At 43.7% G+C, this 24,091-nt stretch overlaps 1 protein-coding gene across 1 annotated transcript in view; it reads right to left on the reverse strand.

Moving 5' to 3' along the window:
- Positions 1-278: 278 nt before the first annotated feature.
- The window catches only part of LOC106586892 (syntaxin-binding protein 5-like), a 196,981-nt gene continuing 173,168 nt past the window's right edge, over positions 279-24,091 (reverse strand). Inside the window, exons 20-25 of the mRNA XM_082969242.1 lie at positions 14,152-14,388; positions 7,734-8,097; positions 7,392-7,557; positions 3,163-3,274; positions 912-1,132; positions 279-786 (exon numbers count right to left, since the gene is read on the reverse strand). Of these exons, the coding sequence (XP_082825368.1) occupies positions 745-786; positions 912-1,132; positions 3,163-3,274; positions 7,392-7,557; positions 7,734-8,097; positions 14,152-14,388 (1,142 nt within the window). The 3' untranslated portion in view covers positions 279-744. The remainder of the gene's footprint in view (positions 787-911; positions 1,133-3,162; positions 3,275-7,391; positions 7,558-7,733; positions 8,098-14,151; positions 14,389-24,091) is intronic.

Raw genomic sequence — 24,091 nt, forward strand, 5'->3', positions numbered from 1 at the left:
GAGTGTTGGTGAAGTGTAGTCGTTCAGAATGTGTAATACGTTTTGAAAGACTTGTGTTTTTGTTTTGTTGCACTGTTTAGACCCAAGAGATTTGATGGAATATGAATATCATCATGAGTATAATATTGGGAAAATAAAGTGTTGATACAGAAATTATATGTGTTAAAAAAAACCTCATGAGAGTTATAAAGAAGGCAACAAAAAAACGTTTGGCTTTATAGCAATGCAGGCATACATTTTCATTTTTATATATATATATATATTTTCATATTTCAAAAAATATTTCAAAAAAAAAAATCACACTTTCTTTTGTTGGCTTATATTATTAAATACACATTATATTTAGTATTTCTTAAAGTAGCATGCTGCTTTTTGATATGGCAGTTGTATGTTATCAGTAGTCATCCATTTTGTTTAATGCAGTCTCGTTGGTTTCATAACGTTAGAGTATCTACACAGCAAGATCTGGGTAACCCACCCCCACACACTGATGGACTGTCATCATCCACTTCCTGGGTTCCCCTGTCTTACCAACGTACTTCCTGGTCTGTGTCCATCTCAGTGACCGCCCTCTGTCCAAGTCTTGTGACAATGATGTACAGACATCCTGCAGAGAGGCCCATAAACACAAAGTAATTTCTCTCTCTCTCGCTCTCTTTCTATTTCTCTTTCTCTTTCTCTCATCTGTAGAGTGATGGTCCATGTCCCAGCAAAGCATCAGCAGTCGTGGCCCGCTGTCCTACTTTAAAGTTGATACCATTTCTTGTCCTTGTGTTTCAGCATTACCTGTAGAGGACAGATAGAACAAAGACAGAGACACAGGGGAAGGATAACTTTACAACATACCCCTCTTCATTTCTCCATGTTTCTCCATCACACAATCACTAGCTGGCTGGCTGGCTCAGCCGTACCTGGTGGGCGTGTGTTGAGAAGGTCTCTGCGCTTTTTAACATGAGGGTGGTGCGTTCCTCCAGCTCTCCCAGTCTCTCTCCTCTCTGCTCCAGGGCGATGCGGGCTCGGGCCAGGTCCCCCACCACCCCGCCGGCTGCAGCCCTCACGTTCTCCAATCCCATTGGACCAGGGATGTGCTGGGCCAGGCTCCGAGAGGCCTTACCTGCTGCTGCCTCCCCAACTACAGAGGAGAGGAGGAGGGGGATAGAGAGAGAGAGAGAGAGATAGAGAGAGGAAAGAGAGAGAGGAGAGAGAGAGAGAGAGAGAGAGAGAGAGAGAGAGAAAGAGAGAGGAGAGGAGAGGAGAGGAGAGGAGAGGAGAGGAGAGGAGAGGAGAGGAGAGGAGAGGAGAGGAGAGGAGAGGAGAGGAGAGGAGAGGAGAGGAGAGGAGAGGAGAGGAGAGGAGAGGAGAGGGACTAATTATCCAAATCCATAAAAGACACAACCACCTAAAAGGAAGTGATTCCCAAACCTTCCATAACAGAGCCATCACCTACAGAGAGATTAACCTGGAGAAGAGTCCCCTAAGCAAGCTGGTCCTGGGGCTCTGTTCACAAACACAAACAGATCCAACAGAGAACCATGACAGCAACACAACTAGACCCAACCAAATCATGAGAAAACAAAAAGAGAATTACTTGACACATTGGAAAGAATTTACCAAAAAACCGAGCAAACTAGATTGCTACTTGTCCCTAAACAGAGAGTACACAGTGGCAGAATACTTGACCACTGTGACTGACCCAAACTTAAGGAAAGCTTTGACTATGTACAGATTCAGTGAGCAAAGCCTTGCTATTGAGAAAGGCCGCCGTAGGCAGACCTGGCTCTCAAGAGAAGACAGACTATGTGCACACTGCCTACAAAATGAGATGGAAACTGAGCTACACTTCCTAACATCCTGCCAAATGTATGACCATATTAGAGACACATATTTCCCTCAGATTACATAGACCCACAAAGAATTCGAAAACAAATCCAATTTTGATAAACTCCCATATCTATTGGGTGAAATACTACGGTGTGTCATCACAGCAGCAACATTTGTGACCTGTTGCCACAAGAAAAGGTCAACCAGTGAAGAACAAACACCATTGTAAATACAACCCATATTTATGCTTATTTATTTTCCCTTTTGTATTTTTACTATTTGCACATCGTTACAACACTGTATATAGACATAATATAAACTGGGTGGTTTGAGCCCTGAATGCTGATTGGCTGAAAGCAGTGGTATATCAGACATCATACCACGGGTATGACAAAACATGTCTTTTTCCTGTTCTAATTACATCTGTAACCAGTTTATAATAGCAATAAGGCACCTTGGGGGTTTGTAGTATATGGCCAATATACCACGACAAAGGGTAGTATCCAGGCACACCGTGTTGTGTCGTGGCCATATACCACACCCCCTCGTGCCTTATTGATTAAATTTGACATTCTCACAAACTGTCTCACAGACAGACAGACAGACAGACAGACAGACAGACAGACAGACAGACAGACAGACAGACAGACAGACAGACATATTGAACCAAAATAAACACATAGTAACACAATCATACCAAAAAAGGCAACATCCGCACTGAGCTAAAGGATAGAGCCTCCGCTTTCAAGGTGCAGGACTCTAGCCCAGACGGTTATAAGAAATGCTGCTATGCCCTCCGACGAACCATCAAACAGGCAAAGCGTCAATACAGGACTAAGATCGAATTGTACTACAACGGCTCAAACGCTCATCGGATGTGGCAGGGCTTGCAAACTATTACAGACTACAAAGGGAAGCACAGCCGCGAGCTGCCCAGTGACACGAGCCTACCAGATGAGCTAAATAACTTCTATGCTCGCTTCGAGTTAAGCAACACTGAAGCATGCATGAGAGCACCAGCTGTTCTGGACGACTGTGTGATCACGCTTTCCGTAGCCGATGTGAGCAAGACCTTTAAACAGGTCAACATTCACAAGGCCGCAGGGCCAGACGGATTACCAGGACGTGAACTCCGAGCATGCGCTGACCAACTGGAAAGTGTCTTCACTGACATTTTCAACCTCTCCCTGACTGAGTCTGTAAAACCAACATGTCTCTCACAAACTGTCTCTCACCAATTGTCTCTCACAAACTGTCTCTCACAAACTGTCTCTCACAAACTGCCTCTCACAAACATAAACAACACGCACTAAAACACACAACATCTAGAATGTGACCTACACAGCTCTTCTCTGTCGAAGGTCTGGGTATTGCCCCCGAAGAAGCCCTTGAGGAATCCTTTGTTCTGGGCCTCTGGCGTTTCTATAGGAGTGAAGAGCTCACCCAGCATGTCCTGAAACAACACACCACATATATTAACAGACAGACAGACAGACAGACAGACAGACAGACAGACAGACAGACAGACAGACAGACAGACAGACAGACAGACAGACAGACAGACAGACAGACAGACAGACAGACAGCAACAATGTCATATTGAATCATCAGTTAGTGAGCTGATAACAACATTGAACCAAGAACTAGATTACAGTCATACCAATATAGACACATAGTAACAGTCATACCAATATATACACATACAGTGAGGGAAAAAAGTATTTGATCCCCTGCTGATTTTGTACGTTTGCCATCTGACAAAGAAATGATTCTGTCACTCACTGTTCAAATAAACCTACCATTAAAATTATAGACTGATAATTTCTTTGTCAGTGGGCAAACGTACAAAATCAGCAGGGGATCAAATACTTTTTTCCCTCACTGTAGTAACAGTCATACCAATATAGACACATAGTAACACAGTCATACCAATATATACACATAGTAACAGTCATACCAATATATACACATAGTAACACAGTCATATCAATATATACACATAGTACTGTAACACAGTCATACCAAAATAAACACATAGTAACACAGTCATATCAATATATACACATAGTAACACAGTCATACCAATATAAACACATAGTAACACAGTCATACCAATATAAACACATATTAACACAGTCATACCAATATAAACACATAATAACACAGTCATACCAATATATACACATAGTAACACAGTCATATCAATATATACACATAGTAACACAGTCATATCAATATATACACATATTAACACAGTCATACTAATATATACACATATTAACACAGGTCATACCAATATATACACATAGTAACACAGTCATATCAAAATATACACATAGTACTGTAACACAGTCATACCAAAATACACACATAGTAACACAGTCATACCAAAATACACACATAGTAACACAGTCATACCAATATATACACATAGTAACACAGTCATACCAATATATACACATAGTAACACAGTCATACCAATATAAACACATAGTAACACAGTCATACCAATATATACACATAGTAACACAGTCATACCAATATAAACACATAGTAACACAGTCATACCAATATATACACATAGTATCACAGTCATATCAATATATACACATAGTAACACAGTCATACCAATATATACACATAGTAACACAGTCATACCAATATAAACACATAGTAACACAGTCATACCAATATAAACACATATTAACACAGTCATACCAATATAAACACATAATAACACAGTCATACCAATATATACACATAGTAACACAGTCATATCAATATATACACATAGTAACACAGTCATATCAATATATACACATATTAACACAGTCATACTAATATATACACATATTAACACAGGTCATACCAATATATACACATAGTAACACAGTCATATCAAAATATACACATAGTACTGTAACACAGTCATACCAAAATACACACATAGTAACACAGTCATACCAAAATACACACATAGTAACACAGTCATACCAATATATACACATAGTAACACAGTCATACCAATATATACACATAGTAACACAGTCATACCAATATAAACACATAGTAACACAGTCATACCAATATATACACATAGTAACACAGTCATACCAATATAAACACATAGTAACACAGTCATACCAATATATACACATAGTATCACAGTCATATCAATATATACACATAGTAACACAGTCATACCAATATATACACATAGTAACACAGTCATACCAATATAAACACATAGTAACACAGTCATACCAATATAAACACATATTAACACAGTCATACCAATATAAACACATAATAACACAGTCATACCAATATATACACATAGTAACACAGTCATACCCATATAAACACATAGTAACACAGTCATACCAATATAGACACATAGTATCACAGTCATATCAATATAAACACATAGTATCACAGTCATATCAATATATACACATAGTAACAGTCATATCAATATAAACACATAGTAACACAGTCATACCAATATAAACACATATTAACACAGTCATATCAATATATACACATAGTAACAGTCATATCAATATAAACACATAGTAACACAGTCATATCAATATAAACACATAGTATCACAGTCATATCAATATATACACATAGTAACAGTCATATCAATATAAACACATAGTAACACAGTCATACCAATATAAACACATATTAACACAGTCATATCAAAATATACAGATAGTACTGTAACACAGTCATACCAAAATACACACATAGTAACACAGTCATACCAAAATACACACATAATAACACAGTCATACCAATATATACACATAGTAACACATTCATACCAATATACACGCATAGTAACACAGTCATACCAAAATATACACATAGTACTGTAACACATGTGGCGGATGAATCAGAATTAGTTGGGTAACATAGATAATTAAGATGTTTTATTTGCATAATATGCTTATGTGAGATACTTGTCATTAGAAAGTGTCCCTTTGGATAATGAATGTTGGCAGTTGCACTTGTCCCTTAGCTGGGGCTCAGTCACTTGGGGCCCAGAGAGGGGAGAGGTCAGACTTGTCTTTGACGTATCTCTGTTGCTATGCAGAATATCAGACAGGGAGGAGGACAGAATGGAACATTGTCTTCATATGTGAATGTGTCTTTACCTATTCTTAAACCATATGAAGGGATGGCGTGATTAATGGGGAACCAATTATTTGTCTCCACAATGTCTGTGCGCAAGTCACTCCCCTCAGTGAGTTTGTCCAGGAGTGGAGTCAAGAGGGGTTTACTTGAGATGGGAGTATCTAGAGTTGACAATTGATATATGCCATTGGATGAGATGGTGTTTTTGTACTATGAAGTACCAGGAACAAGATTAGAACCTCGTCATAGGGACCAAACTGAACGATAATTTATAGCGAATGTTATCTGGCTAAGGGATACTCCTTTCTCAAGTATAAGGTTCCTTTGTGAACAGTTCCTAAGATCTGTTGTTCATCATGTACGTTGAGAGGGGTGGATCTTGGCTATAAAAGATCTTTGTACTTTTGTGTAGTCACTTTTCAACGGTTCATTAGAGATAGCTCATCATTGAAAGTCAAAGTGCTTTTGCAAAAGCTCTTAATTATTAAATATGTAGTTTAAGTATAACTCTGACTGGTGTGTGAAGTTTGTAATTCTCCTCATTTGGTAATGCAGATATTAGCCACCACACACAGTCATACCAAAATACACACATAGTAACACAGTCATACCAAAATATACACATAGTAACACAGTCATACCAAAATACACAGATGGTAACAGCAGATTTCACACACTAGAATTTTTTGGCATGATGGGATGGCAAGTTGGCAATAGTTGATAAAAATATGTTAAAAATAATGTATTTGAGGGAAAAGTCAACGACGACGGTGAGCCAATTTGAAAAGGAAGCTCGCAGAGGAGCATAACAGTGTTGGTGTTTTACTGTGCCAGCAGATGGCAGTGTGGTTATGCAGCATGTTCAGTCATGTTGCTGCTGGTAGAGAGGCTACATGTCTGGAGCTGGAGCACACGCGCGCCCACACGCACACGCACACGCACACACACACACACACACACACACACACACACACACACACACACACACACACACACACACACACACACACACACACACACACACACACACACTCCACCATGGATTCAGCACAGTTGAGCTAAAACCACACATGACAAGTGTGACGTTTCATTTCAAGGGTCATTGTCACGACTGGGCTTTACTAAAGGTATCAACTATGGCGTCCGTATATTTACTGCACCAGCGGCCCTGACAAATCACTCTGCCAAAGTGGCAGGATGCAACGTGTTGTCATGGCTACAGTGCAATGGGATACCCAACACATATCCTGTGTGAACCCACTCTGTTGAACACTCACACAAACAAACAAGTAGAGGGACATCGTCAATTATGCTGCAATCCACTAACAAAACGGTGTGTACAAAACGGTGTGTACAGACACACAAAAACATTCACAGTGGGAGAAAAAGCACACAGACAGACAGACGCACAGACGGGTGCTGACCTGCAGGTTGTCCGTCATCTCTTGGCTGTATGCGATGCGCTGTATCTCTGTAGGAGAGGTCAGGTACAGAGCCTGACCGCCGTTGGTGAAGACGAAGGTGCGGGCGATACGCACGTCCGTCAGGGGAAGGTAGTTAGTATCCATTAGGAGTCTAAGACTGGGCAAACTGGGAGGAGACGACAACAGAGAGAAAGAAAAAAAACATTCTCAAAAGGGTGGTAGTAGTAGTTGTAGAAGTAATCTCAGAACAGAACAGAACAAATGGTATTTTTCCTCCAATGAGGTGTCATCAAGTGTACACAACCAAGACAGCTTCATAACAGAGACAAACAGACTGTAAACCTGAGGGTCATGACGTGTCCGTTGGCGCAGAAGCAGGCCAGGCAGACGCTGTTGCAGACGGAGACAACGTCAGCCCGCAGGAGGAAGGAAGACTCTGTGACGTTGTGTGTGAACAGGACAGCCTGGGTAGGCATGAGGATGACCTTGGCCTGTTTCTCAGAACACACCACGGCCAGGTGACCGTCCCCACATGCCTCCTGGGAAGACAGTGGGGATAAGTTGACCAGCTTGCGCCTGCGGGGCTCGTCGGGGTCCTCGGGGACGTTGGGTTCCTGCCATACCTCGTAGGGACTCTGGATAAGAGTGCCCCCACAGTCCAGGAAGGAAAAGCATAGCACTGAGCCCTTCAGCATCAGGATGGTACCTAGAGGGGAGATGTTGTTTTGGTAACAATTGACCTTCACTACATACACCATAATGCATTCATTACACATCTAGGACCCTGAACAGGTTCTACCCCTTAGCCATAAGACTTCTATATAGTTAGTTAAATAGTTAACCAAATAGCTACCTGGACTATCTGCATTGACCCTTTTTGTACTAACTCTTTTGACTCATCACGTATACTGCTGTTACTGTTTATTGTCTATCCTGTTACCTAGTCACTTTATTCCTAGTTATATGTACATATTTACCTCAATTACCTCGTACCCCTGCACAATGTCTAGGTACTGGTACCCTTTGTATATAGCCATGTTATTACCTCGTACCCCGGCACATTGTCTCGGTACTGGTACCCCGTGTATATAGCCATGTTATTACCTGGTACCCCTTGTATATAGCCATGTTATTACCTCGTACCCCTGCACATTGTCTCGGTACTGGTACCCAGTGTATAAAGCCAAGTTATTACCTAGTACCCCGTGTATATAGCCAAGTTATTACCTGGTACCCCGTGTATATAGCCAAGTTATTACCTGGTACCCCGTGTATATAGCCAAGTTATTACCTGGTACCCCGTGTATATAGCCAAGTTATTACCTGGTACCCAGTGTATAAAGCCAAGTTATTACCTGGTACCCAGTGTATAAAGCCAAGTTATTACCTGGTACTTCCTGTATAAAGCCAAGTTATTACCTGGTACCCAGTGTATAAAGCCAAGTTATTACCTGGTACTTCCTGTATAAAGCTAAGTTATTACCTGGTACTTCCTGTATAAAGTCATTGTTACTCATTGTGTATTTATTATTACTTTTCTATTATTTGTCTATTTTCTTTATCTCTGCATTGGGAAGGGGCAGTAAGTAAGCGTTTCACTATTAGTTTACACCTGTTGTTTACAAAGCATGTCACAAATAACATTTTAATTTGACTTCGATAATAATTTAATGAATGTGTTATAACAGATCCAAACCACATTATTGAAGGTTAATTAAATAGATCTATAGCTGATAGAATATATATATATATATATATATATATATATATATATATATATATATATATATATAAAAATACAAAAGTATGTGGACACCACTTCAAATTGGTGGATTGGGCTATTTCAGCCACAGCCGTTGCTGATGAAGTGTATAAAATCACACCGCCGAGTGATAAAGCATGCACCGCCTAAAAAAATCATCTGTCCTCCGGTTACAACGCTCACTACCGACTTCCAAACTGCCTCTGGAAGTAACGTTAGCACAAGAACTGTTCGTCGGGCGCTTTGTGAAATGGGTTTTCACGGACGGACGAGCAGCCGTACACAAGCCTAAGATCACCATGCACAATGCCAAATGCCAAGCGTCGGCTGGAGTGGTGGAAAGCTCGCCGCCATTGGAATCTGGAGCAGTGGAAACACATTGTCTGGAGTGATGAATCACGCTTCACCATCTGGCGGTCCGGGGAACAAATCTGGATTTGGTGGATGCCAGGAAAACGCTACCTGTCCCAATGCATAGTACCAACTGTACAGTTTGGTGGAGGAGGAATAACGGTCTGGGGCTGTTTTTCATGGTTCAGGCTAGGCGCCTTAGTTCCAGTGAAGGGAAATCTTAATGATACAACATCCAATGACATTCCAGATGATTCTGTGCCTCCAACATTGTGGCAACAGTTTGGGGAAGGCCCTTTCCTGTTTCAGCATGACAATGCACAAAGCGAGGTCAGAAATGGTTTATCGAGATCGGTGTGGGAACACTTGACTGGCCTGACATTAACCCCTTCGAAAACCTGTGGATTGAATTTGAACGCCGACTGCGAGCCAAGCTTAATCGCCCAACGTCAGTGCCCGACCTCACTAATGCTCTGGAAGAAAGTCACTGCAGCAATGTTCCAACATCAAGAGGAAAGCCTTCCCAGAAAGGTGGAGGCTGTTATAGCAGCAAAAGGACGGGGGGGGGGGGGGGGGCAACTCCATATTAATGCCCATGATTTTGGAATGAGATGTTTGACGACCAGGTTTCCACATACTGTTGGTCATGTAGTGGATCTATAACGCATTCATGTGATGTTATGCAAAAGCTCATATTTTAGGTATCACGATAGATGCACGTAAACAGAAATATTGTAGTGTCATCATTATGGCTGTTCTCAAATGTGTAATAGATGTCTATATATAGCTGTGGACAAAAATATTGGCACCTTGCACTTTCCTTAAATGATTCCCTATTTGTTCTCAAATAAGCGTTAGAGCGTTGGACTAGTAACCGAAAGGTTGCAAGTTCATATCCCCGAGCTGACAAGGTACAAATCTGTAGTTCTGCCCCTGAACAAGGCAGTTAACCCACTGTTCCTAGGACGTCATTGAATATAAGAATTTGTCCTTAACTGACTTGCCTAGTTAAATAAAGGTAAAATAAAATAAAAATAAGTTGACATTTTTTGTAAAACTTACCACTTGATTGTCAACATTGCAGAACTTATTTTATTTTTGTAAACTTATGTTTTCAATTTTAATTTAGAAAATAAAGATAAATGGCATGGACGAAATTATTGACACCCTGGAGCTAGTACTTGGTTGCACAGCGTTAATTTGGTTGTCGTTCTTCATTTAGTCATCAGTAAACTGATCTGAATTGCCAAAGAGCTTCAATTTTGTTTAATTGGTCCACAGAGGATTTTTCCCCAGGACTTAGGCTTGTTTAGTTGGGTTTTTGAGAAGTTTCATTCAGGCGTTCTTGTGTCTCCTTCAGCAGTGGGGTCTTCCTATGTTTACCAATGAACAAATTAAGTGTTTGCTGCCTCTGGTACTAGAGGTCTTGAACATGTGCAAGACGTCATGAAATCATCAGATTATCAAGGTGTTTTGGAGTGCAGTGATCAACCCAGTGTCCAAAAACTGTATCTCTGTTAAAGGTTGTGGGTCTTCAAGCAGGACAACCCCCAACACACATCAGAAGCACTATGGAATGGTTCAAGAAGAGATGCTGGACTGTTCTGGAGTGATCAGCCAATAGTCCAGATCTGAGTCACATTCAAAACCTACAGCGAGATCTGAACACAGTGGAGGGCACCCCTCAAACATTAAAGTATTTGAGCAGTTTCCTGACGAAAAGTGGTCCAAATTGCCAACAGAAAGGTGCAGCAAGCTCAGTTGGCTACAACAAGTGTTTGTTGGCAGTTATCTTGGCCAAAATCTGTGCAATCCAGTACTAGCTCCGGGCTGCCAATAATTTGGTCCATACTATTTGTCTTTGTGTTCAAAATAAAAACATTAAATTGTCTCTGAATTGCTGAAAATCCAATAGCAGTGTGTGGAGAACATAATTATTTTGGATCCAATTTCAATACATTTCCAATAAATTATTTAAGGAATGATTCAAGAAAAGTGCAATCGGGCCAATATATTTCGACACAACTTGTCACGGTTGTCGTAGGATGAAGCAGACCAAAGTGCAGCGTGAATATCGTTCCACATATTTATTAGTAAACTGTGAAACTATGCAATACATACAAATAAACTAGAGAACAAAAACAACAAACTGTGACGCAGATGTGAAACATACACTAACTCAAAAACAATCTCCCACAAACCCAGGTGGGAAAAACACCTAAAGTATGATCTCCAATTAGAGACAATGATGACCAGCTCTAATTGGAAATCATCCCAAACAAAACCCAACATAGAAATACAAAACTAGAACCTAACATAGAAAATCTAAACTAGAAAAAAAACCTGTCACGCCCTGACCTACTCCACCATAGAAAATAACAGTTTTCTATGGTCAGGACGTGACAGTACCCCCCCCCCCCAAAGGTGCGGACTCCGAACACACAAAAAAAAAAAAAAACTGGGACGGTAGGGTGGGTGACTAATGTCTATGGCGGCTCTGGTGCAGTACGCAGAACCTTCTCATCCCGCGGATCAGGGCGTAACCCCCCCCGTTCAGGGCGTAACCCCCGCTCCGCCCGTTGATCCCTCTGCTTTTGTGTCACCGGACCCTGGATCGTCGCCGGAGGTTCTGTACTGGGAACTGTCGCCGGAAGCTCTGAACTGGGAATTGTCGCCAGAAGCTCTGGACTGGGAACTGTCGCCAGAAGCTCTGGACTGGGAACTGTCGCCAGAAGCTCTGGACTGGGAACTGTCGCCAGAAGCTCTGGACTGGGAACTGTCCCCAGAAGCTCTGGACTGGGAACTGTCTCCGGAAGCTCTGAACTGGAAACTGTCGCCGGAAGCTCTGGACTGGGAACTGTCGCCGGAAGCTCTGGACTGGGAACTGTCGCCGGAAGCTCTGGACTGGGAATGCGCACTGGAGGCCTGATGCGTGGGGCTGGCACAGGTGGCGCCAGACTGGTAACACGCACCTCAGGGCGAGTGTGGGGAGCAGGAACAGTACACCCCGGACTGGGCAGGCGCACTGGAGGCCTGATGTGTGGGGCTGGCACAGGTGGCACCAGACTGGTGACACGCACCTCAGGGCAAGTGCGAGGAGCAGGAACAGGGCGTACCAGGCTGGATAGACTCACTGGAGGCCGGGTACGTGGGGCAGACACAGGATATACTGGGCCGTGGAGGCGCACTGGAGGTTTCGAGCATAAAGCTGGCACAACCCGTCCTGGCGGGACGCTTACTTTCGCCAGGCAAATGCGGGGTGCTGGCACAGGACCCACTGGGCACTGGCGATACAGTGTGCAGAGCCGGCGCAGGATATCCTGGACCGAGAAGGTGAACTGGAGACCAGGAGCGCTGAGCTGGCACCACCCTTCCTGGCTGAATGCTCAACCTAGCTCGACAAATGCGGGGCGCGGGCACAGATTGCACCGGGCTGAGAATGCGCACTGGTGACACAGTGTGCATCACCGCATAACACAGTGCTTGCTTCTTCACTCACTCCCCATGGTAAGCACGAGGAGTTGGCTCAGGTCTCCACCCTGACTCTGCCAATCTCCCCGTGTCCCTCCCCCCCCAAAAAATTGGGGGCTGCCTATCGCACTTGCCTCGTGGTTGGTATAGTGCCTCGTAATATCGGCGCTCTGCTTTTGCTGCCTCAATCTCCTCTTTAGGATGGCGATACTCCCCAGCCTGCCTCCAGGGTCCTTTCCCGTCCAGCATCTCCTCCCATGTCCACTGGTCCATTCCACGCTGCTTGGTCCTTTGGTGGTGGGAGATTCTGTCACGGTTGTCGTAGGATGAAGCGGACCAAAGTGTAGCGTGATTATCGTTCCACATATTTATTATTAAACTGTGAAGCTATGCAATACATACAAATATACTAAAGAACAAAAACAACAAACCGTGACGCAGAGGTGAAACATACACTAACTCAAAAACAATCTCCCACAAACCCAGGTGGGAAAACCACCTACTAAAGTATGATCTCCAATTAGAGACAACGATGACCAGCTGCCTCTAATTGGAGATCATCCCAAACAAAACCCAACCGAGAAATACAAAACTAGAACCTAGAGAAGAACGAGACAGTAGGAGGACAGAGAAGAACGAGACAGTAGGAGGACAGAGAAGAATGAGAGAGGAGGAGGATATAGAAGAATGAGAGGGAAGGAGGACAGAGAAGAACGAGATAGTAGGAGGACAGAGAAGAACGAGACAGTAGGAGGACAGAGAAGAACGAGACAGTAGGAGGACAGAGAAGAACGAGACAGTAGGAGGACAGGGAAGAACGAGACAGTAGGAGGACAGAGAAGAACGAGACAGTAGGAGGACAGGGAAGAACGAGACAGTAGGAGGACAGAGAAGAATGAGAGAGGAGGATAGAGAAGAATGAGACAGTAGGAGGACAGAGAAGAACGAGACAGTAGGATGACACAGAAGAATGAGACAGTAGGTGGAGAGAAAATCAATATGCGCCGGCAAATTAATATTATCACACTCCATTAGCATATGAATAACGTCAGCACCCTGTGAGTCAGTCAGTCATTTCTCCATTACTATCATGTCTAATGTCATTGCTTAGACAGCAAAATAAAGTAGGCTAAGGCAGGCCACATCAAGGCCATTCTTCCCCCAGAGCAGGCTCACCGCTGGGCCCCATGGTGACAGGCTCCTCCAGCCTCTCCTTCTCTGTGGGGATGGATATGGGCAGTAGGAGGACCACACCCAGGCTGGTGCCCACCCACAGGCAGGCGGTGGGCAGGGAGTCAGCTTTACGACCGTAGGACTCTCCAAACTGCAGCGTGGTCACCGCTTCCTTGGTGTCGCGGTCGATACTGGACACACTGGAGCTCCGCGAGCGGCTGAACGAATTCTCTCTGCTTTCTGCTTTACAGGAGACACACAGACACAATGAGACAGAGAGACAGAGAGAGGAAGAGGGGGAGAGAGAGCGAGAGAGAGAGCTTAGACAGTAGAGAGAGACACAGAGAGAGAGACCGAGAGCGAGAAAGAGAAAAGGGGGAGAGACAACGAGCAGTCAAGTGATCTTGACAGTGTGAGCTGGAATGGAATCAAATATTCACACACACACACACACACACACACACACACACACACACACACACACACACACACACACACACACACACACACACACACACACACACACACACACACACACACACACACACACACACAAAACAGGAGCACTCACATACACACAAACATCACATCAAACACATATATTGTGTTGTCCCGTTACCTTGCTACCCATTCAGATCGTCTATTACATGTTTATAGCTTCAGCCTCCACCATTAAAGTATTTATGTATTGCTCAACAATGACTCCTGTACTTCTCAATGACCTGACTACGTGATGTCTGCTGCCTGGGCTTTGTGATCCAGACGCTGCAGACTTTACAACATAACAACAGCGAGTGATGTCTGCATCGCTCAAAGGTTCATTGTTAATATTTTCATTCAAACAGATTGGAAACGTCTCTAAGCATACTGAAGACGCTGCCCAAATCTGTCTTCACAAACACTAGAAAATAAAATACAGAAAAATGTAAATAGCACCCAAAAAATTATCTTTCTACCAGTCGTGATATTTAACAACGTCTTGGATTATCAGGTGAACAAACAACATGGAGGTCACAGACAATATACAACTACAGGTCACAGACAATATACAACTACAGGTCACAGACAATATACAACCACAGGTCACAGACAATATACAACTACAGGTCACAGACAATATACAACTACAGGTCACAGACAATATACAACTACAGGTCACAGACAATATACAACTACAGGTCACAGACAATATACAACTACAGGTCACAGACAATATACAACTACAGGTCACAGACAATATACAACTACAGGTCACAGACAATATACAACTACAGGTCACAGACAATATACAACCACAGGTCACAGACAATATACAACCACAGGTCACAGACAATATACAACCACAGGTCACAGACAATATACAACTACAGGACACAGACAATATACAACTACAGGTCACAGACAATATACAACTACAGGTCACAGACAATATACAACCACAGGTCACAGACAATATACAACAACAGGTCACAGACAATATACAACCACAGGTCACAGACAATATACAACTACAGGTCACAGACAATATACAACTACAGGTCACAGACAATATACAACTACAGGTCACAGACAATATACAACTACAGGTCACAGACAATATACAACTACAGGTCACAGACAATATACAACCACAGGTCACAGACAATATACAACCACAGGTCACAGACAATATACAACTACAGGACACAGACAATATACAACTACAGGTCACAGACAATATACAACTACAGGTCACAGACAATATACAACCACAGGTCACAGACAATATACAACAACAGGTCACAGACAATATACAACTACAGGTCACAGACAATATACAACTACAGGTCACAGACAATATACAACCACAGGACACAGACAATATACAACTACAGGTCACAGACAATATACAACCACAGGACACAGACAATATACAACCACAGGACACAGACAATATACAACCACAGGTCACAGACAATATACAACCACAGGACACAGACAATATACAACCACAGGACACAGACTCTCTATGTCTACGACTGTGTATGACAAGTAGACATTAGTATAGTACACTACGCAGGCATATACAGGAAAGCTGTTCATTGGACACAGCACTACTATAAGTCCGTGGATAGATACAGGACAGTGTATACCTACAGTACATAGCCGTGTTCAGCCTGCCAACCCCCAGGATAAGAGCAACGAGTGTGTCTTTAGACGGGACGTAGAGGGGGACAGAGCAACGTGGGGCCAACGGAAAGACGGACTGACGTACCGACTGATGAAACGGAGTGGGGACAGTGGGATGTTGTGTCGTCCACCTTAACTCTCTCGCGCCAGTTGTATTGTGGGAGTACATACTGACTCCATAGAACTGCTGAAGCACTCCTGGACACACCTAGTCCCCCATCCCATCACAACACCAACACCAACCAAGCCAGACAGAGAAAGCAGCCTCCAGACAACCATCTGCCAGACAACCGGCCAGCCAGACAACCGGCCAGCCAGACAACCAGCCAGCCAGACAACGAGCCTCCAGACAACCAGCCAGCCCGCCAGCCAACCAGCCAGCCAGACAACCAGCCAAACCAGCCAGACAACCAGCCAGACAACCAGCCAGCCAGCCAGACAACCAGCCAGCCAGACAGACAACCAGCCAGCCAGACAACCAGCCAGCCAGACAACCAGCCAAACCAGCCAGCCAGCCAGCCAGACAACCAGCCAGCCAGCCAGAGAACCAGCCTCCAGACAACCAGCCAGCGGACAGGACAGACACCCAGCAATACCAGAGAAAACCAGAAAGGAAGAGAAAAGATATAACTCAGCAAGGAGAGCAGTGGTAGAATAAACCAAATGCCAGAAAGAGATGATGTAACTTATTTTCTCACAAAAAAACCAACATGGCTGCCTAACCCCCATTCTTCTATTAAAGATAGAATAATATTTTTTGTTGTTGTTGCCATTTTACATGTCGCATATCCCCTGAGAAAGATAGACACTCCCCCTGAGATAGACACCCTCCCGAGATAGACACCCCTCCCCGAGATAGACACCCCTCCCCGAGATAGACACCCCTCCCCGAGATAGACACCCCTCCCCGAGATAGACACCCCTCCCCGAGATAGACACCCCTCCCCGAGATAGACACACCTCCCCGAGATAGACACACCTCCCCGAGATAGACACACCTCCCCGAGATAGACACACCTCCCCGAGATAGACACACCTCCCCGAGATAGACACACCTCCCCGAGATAGACACCCCTCCCCGAGATAGACACACCTCCCCGAGATAGACACACCTCCCCGAGATAGACACACCTCCCCGAGATAGACACACCTCCCCGAGATAGACACCCCTCCCCGAGATAGACACCCCTCCCCGAGATAGACACCCCTCCCCGAGATAGACACCCCTCCCCGAGATAGACACTCCCCCCGAGATAGACACTCCCCCCCGAGATAGACACTCCCCCCCGAGATAGACACACCTCCCCGAGATAGACACCCCCCCCGAGATAGACACCCCCCCGAGATAGACACCCCTCCCCGAGATAGACACACCTCCCGAGATAGACACCCCCTCCCCGAGATAGACACCCCCCCGAGATAGACACCCCCCCGAGATAGACACCCCCCCTAAGATAGACACCCCCCATAAGATAGACACCCCACCTAAGATAGACACCCCCCCTAAGATAGACACCCCACCTAAGATAGACAGACAAAGCCACTTTATGTGTTTCTACAGCTGGATATTCCTACATCCACAGAACACACAAGACAAGTGGAACATGTTTCTGTGACTAATAAATATGGTGGTGAACTGTAATACATCCCGCTAGGCTGCACTACAACTGTTCCATGTTCAGGGCGATGCGACGCTGCGTTACGACGCTGCCTGCTAGCATTGACACTGGGATCACAATGGCTTTTGTTGTCTGGGCTATGGCCAGAGAGGCATCTCATTTCTGCTGTGTGTGTCTGGACTGTGGCCAGAGTGGCATCTAATTTCTGCTCTGTGTTTCTGGGTAGTGTTTGTGCACGATAGAGCCTGTGGGGTGTTAGCTAATGAAAGTCACTCACAGTGGCACTCTGACAGGACACTGGTACCCCCAAGGAGTCCAATCAGGGATTTATTAGGAAGAAGGTGAGGAGGAGAGAGGAAGGGAAAGAGGGAGGGGAGGAGGAGAGAGTAAGAGATGGAGGGAGGGAGGGGAGGAGGAGAGAGTAAGAGATGGAGGGAGGGAGGGGAGGAGGAGGAGAGAGGAAGAGATGGTGGGAGGAAGAGATGGAGGGAGGGAGGGAGGGGAGGAGGAGAGAGGAAGAGATGGAGGGAGGGAGGGAGGGCAATGCAGACATATACAGACATTACAGTGGAGAGACGAGGACAGACAGACATTACAGTGGAGAGACGAGGACAGACAGACATTATAGTGGAGAGACGAGGACAGACAGACATTACAGTGGAGAGACGAGGACAGACAGACATTACAGTGGAGAGACGAGGACAGACAGATATTATAGTGGAGAGACGAGGACAGACAGACATTATAGTGGAGAGACGAGGACAGAAAGACTTTATAGTGGAGAGACGAGGACAGACAGACATTACAGTGGAGAGACGAGGACAGACAGACATTACAGTGGAGAGACGAGGACAGACAGACATTATAGTGGAGTGACGAGGACAGACAGACTTTATAGTGGAGAGACGAGGACAGAAAGACTTTATAGTGGAGAGACGAGGACAGACAGACATTACAGTGGAGAGACGAGGACAGACAGACATTATAGTGGAGAGACGAGGACAGACAGACATTACAGTGGAGAGACGAGGACAGACAGACATTATAGTGGAGAGACGAGGACAGACTGACTTTATAGTGGAGAGGCGAAAAGTTTCATAGAATAACTAGGCTAAGCACTAGGAAGTAGTTTCATAGAATAACTAGGCTAAGCACTAGGAAGTAGTTTCATAGAATAACTAGGCTAAGCACTAGGAAGTAGTTTCATAGAATAACTAGGATAAGCACTAGGAAGTAGTTTCATAGAATAACTAGGCTAAGCACTAGGAAGTAGTTTCATAGAATAACTAGGCTAAGCACTAGGAAGTAGTTTCATAGAATAACTAGGATAAGCATTAGGAAGTAGTTTCATAGAATAACTAGGATAAGCATTAGGAAGTAGTTTCATAGAATAACTAGGATAAGCACTAGGAAGTAGTTTCATAGAATAACTAGGATAAGCACAAGGATGTCATTTCAGATAATAACTAGGATAAGCACTAGAAAGTGTATACACCTTGGAGAGTGCTGTCCATTACATGTTTCTATATCAACAAAATAGTACGCACCGGACAATGCTGAAGCTGTAACTATAGGAAGAGTCCATAATTGCCTCTCATGTTGCATTGCTTTAATATTTCATTCTCTGTCAGACAGGGAGGCATGGCGGTGTTGTTTACATTGTGCCTGTCCCCTTTCTATGGTGTGTGTGTGGGTGTGTCACCTGGTGTGTGTGTGTGTGTGTTGCGTTGCCTGGTTTAGTTAACTACTCTGACAACTGTGATTGCCAACGTATTCAGTTAACTACTCTCGGAAAGTCTGTCACACATCCTGCTGTGATTTCATTCCGTTCTGAACAGATGTCAAGGTTCTGAGTGACAGCGAACTGAACTAAATTATTTCTGCGTAGTATCCTGGTGTGTGTGTGTATATCAGTAGAGGTTCCTCAGAGGACGAAGGGGAGGACCATCCTCCTCAGTGAATTTCAGCAAAATAAAAATAGTGAAACATAAAAATAAAAAAAACTATAAATATATTCACATCACCAAAGAACTGATTAAAACACACTGTTTTGCAATGAAGTGTCTACAGTAACCTCAGCAGCACTGTGGCACTGTGGTGTAGCAGCTCGGGGGATATTGACTTCAAGAATCTACTTCCAAAATTAAGGAAAAGCAAGAGAGAGAGAGAGAGAGAGCTAGTTATATTTATTTTTTCTTTCACTTTCACTTAGCTAGCGAATGCAACTAGCTAATTTAGCCTACTCAAATACCCGGCTCAAACAGAGAGGGATTCTATGTTAGCTATGGCTAGCCAACACCGGAACTCTTCCAAGTCAAGGTAAGCTTTTGGTTTTATTCATTTTTTTGCCACCGGGGCCCGTCGGTGTAACTGCTAAATGGCTTGCTGACTGAACACTGTACTGCGTGATTGTAGCGGGTTTACTAACGTGTTAGTTCTTGTAGCTATGTTGACTCTGACGTGACAACTATGTAGGCTTTGTGTAGCGGTTAGTGGTCATGATATGAAGGTTTGGCTGGGAAAGTTTTTTTTCCGTCTGGTGACAGATAGCTAATGTGTTGTGCACTGAAGTCCACAAGCGACGGGAAATGGTGAGAGGAGGAGAGCGAGTAGATAGTTGCAATAAGGAATTCTATATACAACAAGCAAAGTAATCATGCTGTTTGTATGTGGCTGCTATGAAAGTGAACTGTGTTTGATCGGGGGTGCATTCATTTTTTCAATGTATTGATTTATTTATTTTATTTAACTAGGCATGTCAGTTAAGAAGAAATTCTTATTTACAATGACAGCCTACCATTCTGCCAATTCTGTTGAAAAATGTTTCTTAAAAGGAACCATATGGAACGAAACGAGGATAAACATACCTGAATTTGTCCAATAGAAACTCTCGTTTGCAACTGTTGGACTAAATTATTACACCCTAGATCAATTAGATGCAGGCAAGAGTGTGCAAGGTGGTGTTGAATGTGTCAGTGTCTGTCACCTTGATTACTCAAAATTCTTTCGAACTGTGCACCTACATTGTAAACTTTCATTAATAGGCTAGGTTGTAGAAACTCATGATGGGTACAGGGAAACGTTGTGTATCACGTAGCAGCCTAAATCTATCGATGTTACATTGAACTGGGTGAATGGAATATGAATAACAGTCATCCAATATGCTATAATAGAAATAAGGCCATGCTCATAAAAAAGTATTCTTCCCTCATCTTAAACGGTACCAACCGCCACGGCTGAGTGTTCCGTCCTTTAGTGTTCCGTCCTTTAGTGTTCCGTCCTTTAGTGTTCCGTCCTTAGTGTTCCGTCCTTTAGTGTTCCGTCCTTTAGTGTTCCGTCCTTTAGTGTTCCGTCCTTTAGTGTTCCGTCCTTTAGTGTTCCGTCCTTTAGTGTTCCGTCCTTTAGTGTTCCGTCCTTTAGTGTTCCGTCCTTAGTGTTCCGTCCTTTAGTGTTCCGTCCTTTAGTGTTCCGTCCTTTAGTGTTCCGTCCTTTAGTGTTCCGTCCTTTAGTGTTCCGTCCTTTAGTGTTCCGTCCTTAGTGTTCCGTCCTTTAGTGTTCCGTCCTTAGTGTTCCGTCCTTTAGTGTTCCGTCCTTAGTGTTCCGTCCTTTAGTGTTCCGTCCTTTAGTGTTCCGTCCTTTAGTGTTCCGTCCCTTAGTGTTCCGTCCTAAGTGTTCCGTCCTTTTGTGTTCCGTCCTTAGTGTTCCGTCCTTTAGTGTTCCGTCCTAAGTGTTCCGTCCTTTTGTGTTCCGTCCTTAGTGTTCCGTCCTTTTGTGTTCCGTCCTTAGTGTTCCGTCCTTTAGTGTTCCGTCCTTTAGTGTTCCGCCCTTTTGTGTTCCGTCCTTAGTGTTCCGTCCTTTAGTGTTCCGTCCTTTAGTGTTCCGTCCTTAGTGTTCCGTCCTTTAGTGTTCCGTCCTTTAGTGTTCCGTCCTTAGTGTTCCGTCCTTAGTGTTCCATCTCTCTCATTCCATTTCTATCCCTAATAAACTAACCTGGTCTTGGAGAATTTTGTATTATTCTGTACGTAAATCCGAGACACTCACTTTAGTATAATATGTTATGTTTGGTATGGTTAAATAAGACAGATGGTTACTTAAGGCAAAAATGGTTGGTCAGGGTGGATGGGTAGGCGTATAATGTGAATGTCTAGCAACCCGAAGTTTGCGAGCTTGAATCTCATTATAGACAACTTTAGCATTTTAGCCTCTTGTCAACTACTTACTACTTTTTAGCTACTTTGCACCACCTTAGCATGTTAGCTAACCCTTTCCCTAACCCTATACCTAACCTTAACCCATAACCCTAACCTCTAGCCTAGCAAAAGGTAGAGAGCTAGCTAGCTAACATTAGCCACCTAGCCACCTCACCACCTATCAAGAATAACCATTTCACTGTAAGGTCTACACCTGTCTGTTATATTCGGTGCATGTGACAAATACAATTCCATTTGAATTCCTAACATATTCTATGTTTGGCAAATTCCTAACATATAATGCAAATTGTAACTCGTAACATATCATACGAAATGAGTGACGGACATCCACAAATGATGAATACATACCATACGAAACGTAACATATCATAGTAAATGGAGTGTCTCGGATTTACATGCAGAATAATACATGACTGCTCTGAGAGGAGGTTGAATAAACACCCACTGTCTCTCCATGGGAGCAGATGCTACTTTTGACAAGTTATCATTTTTGGCTCTCCGGTCAGCCATTGGCTAATCAAAGACATCTCAGTGTGAGCAACTGAACACCCTGCCTGCAGTGGTCTGTGGCTGGTCCATGGTCACAGTGCTTCTTGGGTCACAACTATCTCTGCCTGCCTTCCAACCCTCCTTCCCTGCAACCTGCCTGATCATCTGTGTGATCTGACGCTCGAGTCGGTTGACAGAGCCCTCTGACTCCGGCGCGGGTGGATAACTGTGATATGTCCTCTTCCTCTCTGTCCTGTGGAGAGATTAGCTCGTCTCTGCCGAACTGGACGGACTGCTAGTTGCTGTCTGTCTGCTAATCCGACAGAGGGGAACCAGAGCAGAGGATGGGCCAGGCAATGAAAGTGTTAGTGTGACCTGGATAAGAAGAGCTTTGGCCAGGTTTCTCTGAGGACCCCTCTCTCTATTTCACGGACAGGATCAAATCAATACAGTGTGAACAATGGAGATGGTTGACATCTTACGTGCTCCAACCCAACTTTGCTGTTTTGTTTTTGTGTTCTTTGCATACTTTTTCTGTACAGAAAGCTTACACCATTATCACCCATGACTACCAAGTACCTTTGAACTACGAATCGTCAGCTACTTACCTCGACATCGACCTCGATACTGGCTCCTACATAAACTCAGACACAGTTGTTCCCTTGTTAACACTGGACCCTACTCCATTGTTTGAGCTACTCAAGCGGTGCAAGGGAAGACGTGGGAGGATGGGCTGGAGACCTTGTCACATGTTGACCAGACCGGAAAGAGGAGAGATGACGAAAGGAATTTGGTTTATCGTTTTATCTGTGGATTAATTATCGGAGTAGAGGAGTAAAAGTTTCCACTTCACGTCACATACATGGTTAAAGGCAACAAAAATAATAAGACACCTCTACCATGTCAGATATAGAGTTGAAATGTATTCCATTTTGAGTTTGCTTCCTAATAATACACTTTGTATACATCACAGAAGACTGAAATATGGGATTTTCAGTGTTTAAAAAATAAATAATGTTACTTATTTATTAAATTATGACAAATATGAATAACATTCCACCCATGAGGCCACTAGGTCATTTGACTGCACTCTGGAGGTGCTATCACTCTGACCATTTTTACTCTACCCACAGAAACGCAGACAAGGACCTCCGTCGCCCTCCAGTTGGCAAATCAGACCAAGACTCCATTTTCCATTCTCCTGCTTCCTGTTAAAATGTCTAATGAAATGAAATCAAATTGTATTGCTCACATACACATGGTTAGCAGATGTTAATGCGAGTGTAGCGAAATGCTTGTGCTTCTAGTTCCGACCATGCAGTAATATCTAACAAGTAATCTAACAATTTCACAACAACTACCTTATACACACAAGTGTAAAGGAATGAATATGAATATGTACATACAAATATATGGAGGAGCGATGGCCGTGCAGCATAGGCAAGATGCAGTAGA

Source organism: Salmo salar, chromosome 25 (assembly GCF_965601325.2).
Source record: "Salmo salar chromosome 25, fSalSal1, whole genome shotgun sequence".
Classification (NCBI taxonomy): domain Eukaryota; kingdom Metazoa; phylum Chordata; class Actinopteri; order Salmoniformes; family Salmonidae; genus Salmo; species Salmo salar.